Raw genomic sequence first — 10,480 nt, 5'->3', positions numbered from 1 at the left:
TTCCATCCTATCATGTCTGTTAAAACAAACCAGCTCTTTTCCTTAGATCTCCTTGCTCTGAGTTGGAAGGTGCTCCAGCAATCACACTCAGGAAGGGAAATGAAGGCCCTGCCCATCTTGTTCAAATTGTCACCCTGGCGACTTCTCAAAAAAAATCAATGAATTTCATGCAGTAGGACAGAAATAACAGACCAGCCAGCAGATCTGTTGCCTCCTTGCAGGCCGTACTGACTTCTCATTTTCTCCAATAGCTTTTAGAAGGAGCACCAGTGGGCACAGGTAAGAGGGGATATTCAGTTCCTCCAGCCCGCTGTTCCAGGCTCCCATGCTCTTCTACTATCTTTCTTCCCATCTCTCCTCTACAAAATGCATTTCAGGGGTGTGCCCAAATGTAACACTTGCAAACACAGCTGTCACATAAATCTCAAGCCCACATTCCCATCCCTCAGTGCTGACATCAAGCTAACAGAGGTCTGTTCTGATCACTCATGTTTTTTTCTGTCAACAGGAAGAGGGCTTTGATTAACGGAGTGCTGAGTGACAGGCCTTCCCCACGACTCAGCCTCAGCCCCCTGCGTCCCTCTCCCCTACCAGGGGCTGCTCCTTTCATTCACAGTTCTACCATTCATTCAGTTCTACCATTTGGTGAGCTTAGTTAAAGAATATCATGCACTTCTTACCATCTAAAGACAGCCAGTCATGCTGGGAGGAAGGCAGGGTTGGCAGAGCTCTGGCTTTGTATTCAAACACCACAGAATTGGAGATGATCTGATTGTTGAAGGCAACTTGCAAAGTCACGAGCCCAGTGTCATGAGCTAAAAGAGAAGAACGAGTGGTGAGACAGTGACCTCCCTGCAGAAATGCCAAAATACAACACTGTCAGTGAACTCCCCACGGGCAGCCTGGCAGCAGATGAAACGAGAGCAGAGGGTGCACTCAGCAATATTTTTGTGACTACACAACTGAAGAGTCCAAAATGTCAATCTGCATTTTAAAACAGGCAGGCTTTAAAACACATTGAGGAGCCATACAATAGGTTCTTTTGGCATGAGGTAGGATCCCATGTGCTCCAAAATTAACCAACTTCACAGCATTTCAAGTAGCAAGCAAGGATCAGTTATTCTGCATGCATTGAAAGTCAAGAACTTCCTCTGAAGCCACCAGCTGTAGGAGAGCCATTCCTTACCTGGGCAGTAGCAGCGCAGTACTCCTGGCTGAATTAAAGATGCAGGCACTGAGATCTGATCAAACAGACAGCTGTAATTATTGCTGGCTTCTTGCCATGGACCAGTGATTAGAACTTTCACTCCTCCCTACAGTGAGCAGAGGGGGAAAAAAGGGAGCATCATGAAAAAAGCCCTATCCAGAGAGGACCATGCACCCAAATGGTTAAACCGCAAACAAACTCATGAGGGCAGATACAGATCTTTGGCACCAGTAGCCAGCAACATCCCAGTGCTCTGCAGAGCCTGAATACCTCCACCCACCTGCACCGCCATGACTGCTCTGCTCACAGCTGCTGCTGCTGCAGCCTTTGGGACACCTCGCGGTGCCCTTCTCTGGCCACCAAACCTTACACTATAGGGGAAATGCAAACAGCATTCCATAACAGAGCATCTCTGCTTCTTTTCACTCGCTCTGTTCCCTCCTCCTGCTGGCAGTGATACACCTTGCACTTTACTGGGTATTGAGAAATTGGTTAAAAAAGGAAGCATGGTCACAAGGGGTGTCCCTGAAGGGGCTGTGCAAAGCAGGGGTACAAGGGGGTCCTTCAACCCCAACTTTAGCAACTGGAGCCTGTCCTAGATCTCTCTCCCTGCCCTGACATGGGTCTCAGTAGTGCTGTGTCAGCCACACAGTGCAAGGCTTTGGCATCCGCCTCTCCTGCTGGTGGGAAAGGCACCAGCTGCATCCAGCACAGATCTGCAGAAGTACGGTTGAGTTCCTCCCACAGTCCTTGTGCCTCCTCCCTGAGGCTCAGCATGGAGCTGGGCACCACCAGGACGTTCACCATGCCGTGATGGGAGTGCTCCTCACACACGTGAGCAGGAAGGAACAGACTGCAGAGCTGTGCCAGGACATACACCTGACATAGGATAAATACTACTTTGCATCATTAGCAAGATCCATCACACGCAGTTCAGTGCAGTAAGGCTGTACATAGTAGTGCACGAGGCCATCATGCGGGAATACTTGGCCTTTCAATGAAACAAAACATTTCTGTTCAGACGTTTCTAGGTGAAGAAAAGGCCCTGTCAGGGTGACAGAGTGCTTAATTAAAAGTACACTGAGACATGCAAATGGCCTTGGATGCTCTTTCTTCTAAGATAAATGTGTTTCAAACGTTGTCAAAGCTTTAACAAAACAGTTATTGGAGCTGTTATTAACAAAGCAAGTAAGGATGAGGCATTAAACTTAAGGACTAAAAGCCCTAACTTACCTCAGGGTAAGACCATTCTGGTGAATAATCTGTCACCATGAACAAGCGCCCACTCTGCTGTAGCAACCCCAAAGTGCCTTGTGCTGCAGCTGCTGAGACCACCTCAGCCACATGCATGTATGCCATCGTGCTGGCTCCATTCTCTGTGCTGCTGAGCTGCATGTTGGCTTGCTGAGGACTGCAGCAAGGAATGCACATTTCAGCCTGGTTGTAGGTTGTTCTGTTACTGTCTTCAGGCTGAGAGAGTCCGGCACTGTCACCTGACACCAACTGGTGTCCATAGAGGGCATTGCTCCCACCTTCCACAGATATGAAATCATTAATTAGATCAGAAAACTGGTTGCTGAAGGAGATGTCAAAGTGGTCCAAGTTAAGCTCCATGTTGGAGGAGTTATTTAAGCTGGGATGGGCCACAGGATAGAGTCCTTGTACCATGTTTCCTTGGAGAATAGGGAGATTGTTCCCATTCCTGATACCTCCATTGGTCTCAGGTTGCAAGTAGTGTTCTGTGCTGCAGGCTTGAAGATCCCCTGATTTAAGTAGATTTTCATTCCCTTCTGCCTGCTGGGAGGTCTCCATGGGAACTTCAGCTTCTGCAGTCATAGCCTGGAAATTTGCTTGGAACTGCATGAGCTGGAGAGAAGAGGTGGACTCTATTCTGGTTTCCACCGTGCCATTGCAGTTGGAAGTGGTTTGGGATGGGGACTCTGTTTTCACACTGGGGATTCCTATTGTATTCACAAATGAGCCACTTGTGTCATTCAGGTTGTTGTGGGTGTTTTGCTCAAGGGGAAGAGGTTTGCTGGCATCCTGCAGAAAGAAGCTGGGGGAAGGGGTCTGATGAACGTGAGGGCTCTGGACTGTCTGATTGAAGCTGGAAGAATAGTCCTTGTTGGAGTCAATGGCACTGAAGTCCATCTGCTCCAAGGTGGTACTTGGGCTCAGACCCCCTCCAGATGGAAGCAAACCTGAACCAGTAGTGAGGGTGAGAGTGTTAGATGCAGAAGTGGAGGAAAATGCTTCTTTGGACATCTGTTGTTCAAAAGACGTGTCCTCTGTTTTAATTTCCTTCGTGAGGGTTGTATTGAAGTTGAAGCTACGTTCTGTGGTGGGTGACTGCCTTATGTTGGTACTGATGCTGTCACCTTTCATACCCCCTCCACCATAAGTCTGCCCTTGCTTGGGGTTATTAAGAAAACAGTCTGGGTCAAAATTCATGGTGGTTTCTGGAATTTTTCTATTTCCATCTAAAGTTGTGGAGAGCACAAGTTCCTCGGAGACGGTGCTGGGTAGCATGGACAAGCTCTCTGAACTGGCTGTTGTCGGAAAAGCAAATTTGTGTCCATCAGAACTCACAGCAAGTACCAGCCCTTGTGCAGCCGCATCTGAGGACAGAAGGTGTTGATTCGGGCCGGAGGTGGGTGACATGGTGTACACAGCCTCACTGGTGACTTCTGACATAAACACTGTGGCACTTTGTGACAGGCTTCCCATAACTGATGCTACAGCCATGCTGGACACACCAGTGACTGCTGGGCTATCCGCCATATCTGGATCGCTATTTAATCCACTGCTGATGGACACAGGAGAATTCTGGGTTGTGTCAGGGACTTCAACCTGGTTGGTGGAAGAAACCTCGGTACTGTTTTGATGGAGCAACACTGGTTTTGCCACTTTGCCATTCCTCTTCTCCCGGCTGGAGGCCTTGCCATGACTGTGCTCGTTCTTGCCTTCAGAGACATCGTTATTTTGTACCTCTGAATGAGTGCTGTACCCACCTGTCCTTGGTTCGACCTTTGGTGATATGATGCGGTGTTTGGCACTGTTACACTTGTGATGCACACTGCTTCCTGCCCCTGTGCCAGAAAACAACATTGGTGGTTCAGTAAGCACAAAATTAAACCCATGCTGGTTGCCTGTCTTACAGCTGTAGTAAAGGAAAGCCATGACTAGGTGCTTGTGTGAGGGATGGAGAGAGCAAGCGGCACCGTGGAAGTGATTTCTTGCTCATGCCACATGTACAGCTCCCCCTCCATCTGACACATAGATCCATTGTGCACAACGACAAACCTCGGAACAGGAACACGTGCACACTTAGCTCCACCACACATAGCGCCTACCCTCACCTTACTTCTTTCTGCCCTGATAACAAATAAAGAGGAAAGGAATCAGCATCTGTGCCAAATTTCAGTTATTTAATGTGGGCAAAGTCTGCAAAGTAAGTCTGTCAGCTATGGCAGACTGTTTCTGCCTTGCAGGCCTTGTTCTGCAAATGCGGAAATCGGGCAGTCTGAGGTAAACTGTTCTTTCTGGAAAGTGTCCTATCCACAAACTCCAGTGCAAGAATGGCATTTGTTGCTTAAAGAACAGCCCAGCCATTGAGGTGTGCTTCTTTAACGGATTCCTTTTCCCTAGAATGAGGTAAGAACAACAACTATTGTACTCTACAATGACTAATGGGGAAAAGAAGCTCCCTGTAGCTAATGGCCACAATTATGAATACCATCTTCTGGGCAACACAAAGTGCCTGTACAGGCGCTCTAATTTGCCAACCCTTTTGTTCCTTGCCCTTGAAGGGGAACTTCTCTTTTATGCACTCAAGATTTGAATCAGGTCACTCAAAGTAGTTCAGGACAGACTAAATGCAGTATTAAATCTCTCTATTCTCCTAGGTATAGAGACCGACAGGAACATGAGAAGCTTTCACTCTGCAGTCTTTGCCTATGACTGCAAAGAACTGGGGATGTGTGTGTCAATGTGCCAGCCTTTACAAAACAAAGTGATACTGTTATGTTAAAAACCAGGCGGCAGACTTAACACAAGACAAAACATCAAAGGGAAGCATAAAAGGATTCGTGTTCAGATCTGCAAACCTGGATCAAATGCTGAGCCTTCAGGCTTGAATTTTAATCCAAACCCAGGTATTTCAGAGGTCATCATTCTTACTTAAAAACCTCAATTGTATAACACAACTGCCCAGAAAAGCAGAAAAAAATAAACCCTTTGAAGCACAGACAGCTTTCCTTTATAAATTTCTCTGAAGACTAATTAACATATGATATATTTTACTTGACCAAAGTAGTAGGAAGGACTGGCTATAAAGCAGATGAGATGGAAAAAAGAATAATTCTTCTTCCTACTTGCTGTGCAAAGCTCTAACACTCAGGATGCTGTTTCCTGCCATTCTAGTCTCCAAACAAAACCATCTTTTTTAACAGGAGAGAAATCTCTCATGTCTTCATGGTAATTAAATAAAACCTGTCTTATTCCAGTGCAGCCTTGTAAGTAACCACCTGAGCCCTTCTCCAGCAAAGCAGGCTGCAGGGCAACAGTTTCTGAGGGTAATGTTGTCAGAACAATAAATTCTGAAGCATGCAGAAGAGAACGCACCTTTCTAAGCAAACCACATACAGAGGGCACAACACAAAGTGTCTGCTGTTGGTTTTGTGGTTTCTTCTTTTTCTTAAACAGAAATTCCAGGTGCACTTTTTTTTCTTAAATCTTCTATTACCTCTACACTCATTGGGTCTCAACATTTCACAATACAGCATTTTTGTGCTGCAAAACCCATTCCAAGCCTGGGTTAAGCTGCAAGCACGTCGTGCCCTCCCGTGGCACTCACCCAAGGTACCAGTGCAGAGACAGTTGTGTGTCCGAGGCTGCGGTTTGGTCTGGTGACTATCGAGGATCTGCTGCACCAGCTGCTCCACTGAGAACCCTGAACTGCTGTTTCCATTGCTGCACGTCCACTTAATACCATGAACTGGAAAGGGAACAGAAAAACTCAGGAACTTCAAAAACACACCAGGAAACATCAGAAGTCATCCCAAAAGAACAGCAGAAAGCCTCTCCTGCTGATTTTACTCAGAGCTGATGAGACCTATGTAAAGTAACAGCAATTACCATTTTCTTGGTTTCCTATCCAAGACTTACCAAACGCATTAAAAAATCCAGAAGCAACAATAGAGTACTTGTGCTTCACTGAAGTAAAACAGTGCATTGTAAGGAACAGTTTACACCCTTTTTTTTTTGTCTTTCTCTAACCAATGTTAGGGGCACACTGCGTGCACACCCTGCATGTGCAGTAGGGCTCAGTGAACACCTTGCCACGTGCTGGCTGTTGGCAGCACAGTTCCCATGGTGTTCCTTTCCTGACAGGTTAGGCTTGAAAAGCTTTTTTTTTTTTTTCCAACGCCTTTGTATTACTCTGGAAAAGCAGATTTCTTCTAAAATCTAAAATACTAAACCAGAAAGCCCTGCCAAAGTTGAGTCCCACTGACTTCACCTCTCAACTCACAGATCCCTGCACAGTGACATCCACAAATCGATAGCATGGAATGCTGACAGCATGCAGGGCTGAGCCTCACCTCACAGCCAGGAAGACCCGCAGGCTCTCCATCAGCAAATTGCTTCATGCAAGAAAGTTAGAAGCAAACAAGGGCCTGTTCACAACACTTATTGACAACACTGCCAGAGAGTAAAGATCGCATGTGAAATGTCCTATTCTCCTCCTGGGCCCTTCCATATGTCATGAGCAGGCAGTGGGACAGGGTTCCTGGGTCTGCCTTTTTAATCACCTGTTGTTACACTTCCTCATCACCCACTGATGTTACACTGCCTCGCTGCATCTCACCTCACTCCAGTTCTGTATCAGAGTTTGCATTTTTATTGGCTGAGATGAGAAACTTGCAGAAATGCTGTAAATAAGGTTTAGAAGTATTTTTCCTCCTATCACTATTTAAAGTGTTGCACTTGGTTTAGTAATGAGTCCCTCTATGCTTGCTTGACAACCACTTTTATCGTTATTGTACCCACCAGATTTTGCTTTATAGCACGCTCACATTTTGCCTTTCCTCCTAAGGCTCAGTGTCTGTTATGACGTGGAAGGTTCAGTTCACACATGCTTCCTGCTCCAGTTCCTGCACTCACATCCATTTTATTATTCTCAATACATTATTCCGTCACATGTGATGTTAGGCTTAACAAGAAATGTTCAAACAGCAGCTTTGTAAAAAAATAAATAAATAAATAAATAAAAACACTGAAAATGAGATCAAACTGCACTGAAGTTTTTGGTTGTATAAAGTTACTGAACTGTAATTGCTACTGAGAAACTTAGCAGTGTTATCTCTGGTTACTTCAGAAATTATTTGCTGCAGAAGCTCAGACTGCTGCATACAGAAGTTCTGTTTCACAGCAGTGTATCAGAGCCTGCTTCCCACTATGACTAAATCCGGTGATGAGCACTGTGTTAAAGAGAGCAAATCTGACCAGTGATCGTATCTCGTGGTTTGTGCATTCATGATGGTTCCTGCTGGACCTGAATCAAGCTGTGAGCTGGAAGCTGAAAAGCAACAGACAGTTTTATGGCTGGATATCTACAGTGCCATGCCTGTTATTTTCAGTTCCTTCCACTGTAACAAAGTTCCATCGTTTGCCTACTGCAAGAATCAAACAGAAGCCAAAGCTTTTGATCTTCCTAAACCTATCAGTAATATTCACAGAGAAGTTCTCCAAACAACGAGTCTTCTTGGGAATATCCTATCCTTTACTCAGTGTTTCTCACAGTCTCCATGCTGTCCACGCTGCTCTCCGTTCCCTACAGCTCAGCTGCTGATCCTTCGCCTCTTTTCGATAACAAGGGTCTGCCGCTTGTTTTTTGAATAATGATACTGCTGCCTGTGTGGAGCAGGTAAACATTTCATCAGATTTATTTCATTAGATTTATCTCTTCACATCTGGACACACACATACAATTTTCCAGCCCTCCTCTTCCCCCTTCATTGCTTGCACAGCAAGCTTTCCCGAACCTCGCTGCTGGGGATGCAGGTGAACTTGTGTTTCCCATTTCTTAACAATGCTCACTGAATTTGCCCGTCTCTGCACAGGTTCACTCTTAGCTGTGCCATAGAGCCCTTCTTATAGAACGAAACCCCTCCTCGAACGCCCGCTCACATACGGATATTTAACAGCTAATGGGAGGCGGCACAGAATCACAGAACCTCAGAGGTCACCAAGTTCCAACCCCTCCGCCGTGGGCCGGGCTGCCACCTGCCAGGTTTCGACCACGCGGTTCTGTTACCCCCAGAGAAAACCGCCGGGCCGCCGCTCTGCCCGCCCTCACACCGACATTCGCATACGCAAATTTTCACACGCAGCCGCCTTAAGTTCCGGGCTGCTCCCCGCGCGGAGCTGCAGCGCTCCCGCCGACCGCCAGGTGGCAGCACGCGACAAGGAACGGGGCGGCCCGGCCCACGGGAGGCGCCGAGGCGCACATGGGGCTCCTCCGTCCGCGTCACATTTGAGGATTCTTTGGCTTCTCCACGCGGATCTCCAGCTCTGTTGGTAAAACCCGCTCTGGGAGAAGCATTGTTTGGTAAAGAGGTCACGGAAGCTCCAGCTTCCATCGGGGGTCACTTCATAGCTCCGACAAATGGATGGGAAATGATGGAAATCATCCTTGATAGAACAATTAATCTTTTAAGCGTAAATGATCCTAAGCTGCTAATGAAATTGAATATAAATTTAAGTCAGCCTAGAAAAAAAACAACCACGCAACAAGAACCCAACAACTCAATTCTTCACATCACCTCTGTGCCCATTATCACTTCTCAAACCCCACACAGTGCCCTCCCTCCCATTTGCAGCAGGGATGCAGTTTCAGGTCACCTCCATGATTCTCTGCTGCTTCATTGACGCATGCAGGACAGCCTCTGCCGATGTGAGATGTGAAATGCCCAAAGGCATTAAAGTTCAACCAGTACCACTGGAATCTCCACTGCCTCAGCTGTGGTTGTGTGCAGGCCAGGAGTGACCGGTTTGCAAGCAGCAGAGAAATGAAAAAAGTATTTTTTTTTTTTTTTTGAGGGGTGGGGGGGAAGGAAAGACAGGTCTTACAATAGCAGATGTGAAATGAGGATGGCAAGGTAGCATTGGCGGCAAGTCTGTAACACGCTTTGCCAGCTGAGGGACGTGAAAGGCAGAAGGGGATGATTTGGAGAAGCCTCAGTATGAGCTGGCCAACAACCTGCTGATCACATGGAGTTTATATACTGAATTCAGCTGTGCTGAACTCTGCATTTGGCTTTTACCACCAGATGCCTGAAAGGACATCTGCTGATCTGTTCAGAGAAATCTCAAAGCAAGACTAGAGCAGGGCACAAGAGAAGAGGGAAACAGGAAAGCAGTCCCACATTGAGGCCCACTCCTCCTATCAGGCACACTGAACGACTCAAAGCTCCCACAGAACATCAACTACTCATTTTGCACAAACATCCTGAAGGGTGCCTCCCAAATTAAGAACTGAATGCTGTCCCTGACCTTGGACGAGGAAGAAGCACTGTGCCTAAAGGCAGACCTAGCATCAGCATCTCCTAATTCTGGGACGTTCATTGTCTGAATCAGGATACAAAAATCTCCCTGCAGATACAGCGCTGAGCCTCAGCGCTTTGAGCACAGCCTGGCTCCTCCATCACTACCGTGTACTGAATGTGAAACTCTTAAGAAAACAAATCAACAGGAAATCTCACACAACTTCAAAGTCTGGGGGAATGAAACTGAGACACAACATGGGACGTGTAGGAAAGCTGGTCACAAGGTCACTGACAGATGAGCTTCAAGGCAGAGAAATTTGGAAACATCGGGCAATCAAACTGAACTCTTCGAAAGAATGTGATTGATGTGGAAATGCAATGAAACCAATATGCTTGGCTCCTTAATCTCATGGCACACCCAATAGTGGAAAGAAATCCAATGGCTTCTTGGCAAACGTGTCCCTCCGTGTTCCCTGAACATGGTTATGTGTGTCCTCTCTAAGTCTGATCAGAATATAATGCTTTTATAGTAGCTGCATTTCCAAGGATGTGCTTCCCTGGATATCCATATGCAGAGACGTGTACTTGCATACATACTCTGAATAATTGTGCAGAATTTCACTCTTCCTTCCTGAGACATAAAAAAAGCCAAGTGTTATTAAATTTACAGCTAGTTCGCTGTAGTTTTCACATAATTTTCTTGATGCAATACAAGCTTTTTTTTTTT

General features: G+C 46.4%; 1 protein-coding gene across 1 annotated transcript; it reads right to left on the bottom strand.

Moving 5' to 3' along the window:
* Positions 1-651: 651 nt before the first annotated feature.
* LOC122171053 (calmodulin-binding transcription activator 1-like) lies at positions 652-8,847 on the bottom strand. The gene is made up of 5 exons (XM_042838383.1): positions 8,523-8,847; positions 6,063-6,203; positions 2,441-4,296; positions 1,187-1,313; positions 652-815 (listed from the first exon to the last, which is right to left on the bottom strand). Exons 1-5 carry the CDS (start codon positions 8,845-8,847, stop codon positions 652-654), a joined length of 2,613 nt encoding a protein of 870 aa, XP_042694317.1.
* Positions 8,848-10,480: the final 1,633 nt, after the last annotated feature.

Source organism: Centrocercus urophasianus, unplaced genomic scaffold (genome assembly GCF_019232065.1).
Source record: "Centrocercus urophasianus isolate 14NV4802_14NV808 unplaced genomic scaffold, USGS_Curo_1.0 seq_789, whole genome shotgun sequence".
Classification (NCBI taxonomy): Eukaryota; Metazoa; Chordata; class Aves; order Galliformes; family Phasianidae; genus Centrocercus; species Centrocercus urophasianus.
This window is presented reverse-complemented; position numbering and strand designations above follow the sequence as displayed.

Excerpts from the sequence above, each read along its gene's own strand:
- LOC122171053 (XM_042838383.1), bottom strand. The coding sequence starts at position 8,847 with ATGGAAGCTGGAGCTTCCGTGACCTCTTTACCAAACAATGCTTCTCCC. Across the intron at positions 1,314-2,440 it reads CAGAATGGTCTTACCCTGAG|GGAGGAGTGAAAGTTCTAAT; the intron begins GTAAGTTAGGGC and ends TGCTCACTGTAG. Across the intron at positions 816-1,186 it reads ACTGCGCTGCTACTGCCCAG|CTCATGACACTGGGCTCGTG; the intron begins GTAAGGAATGGC and ends CTTCTCTTTTAG.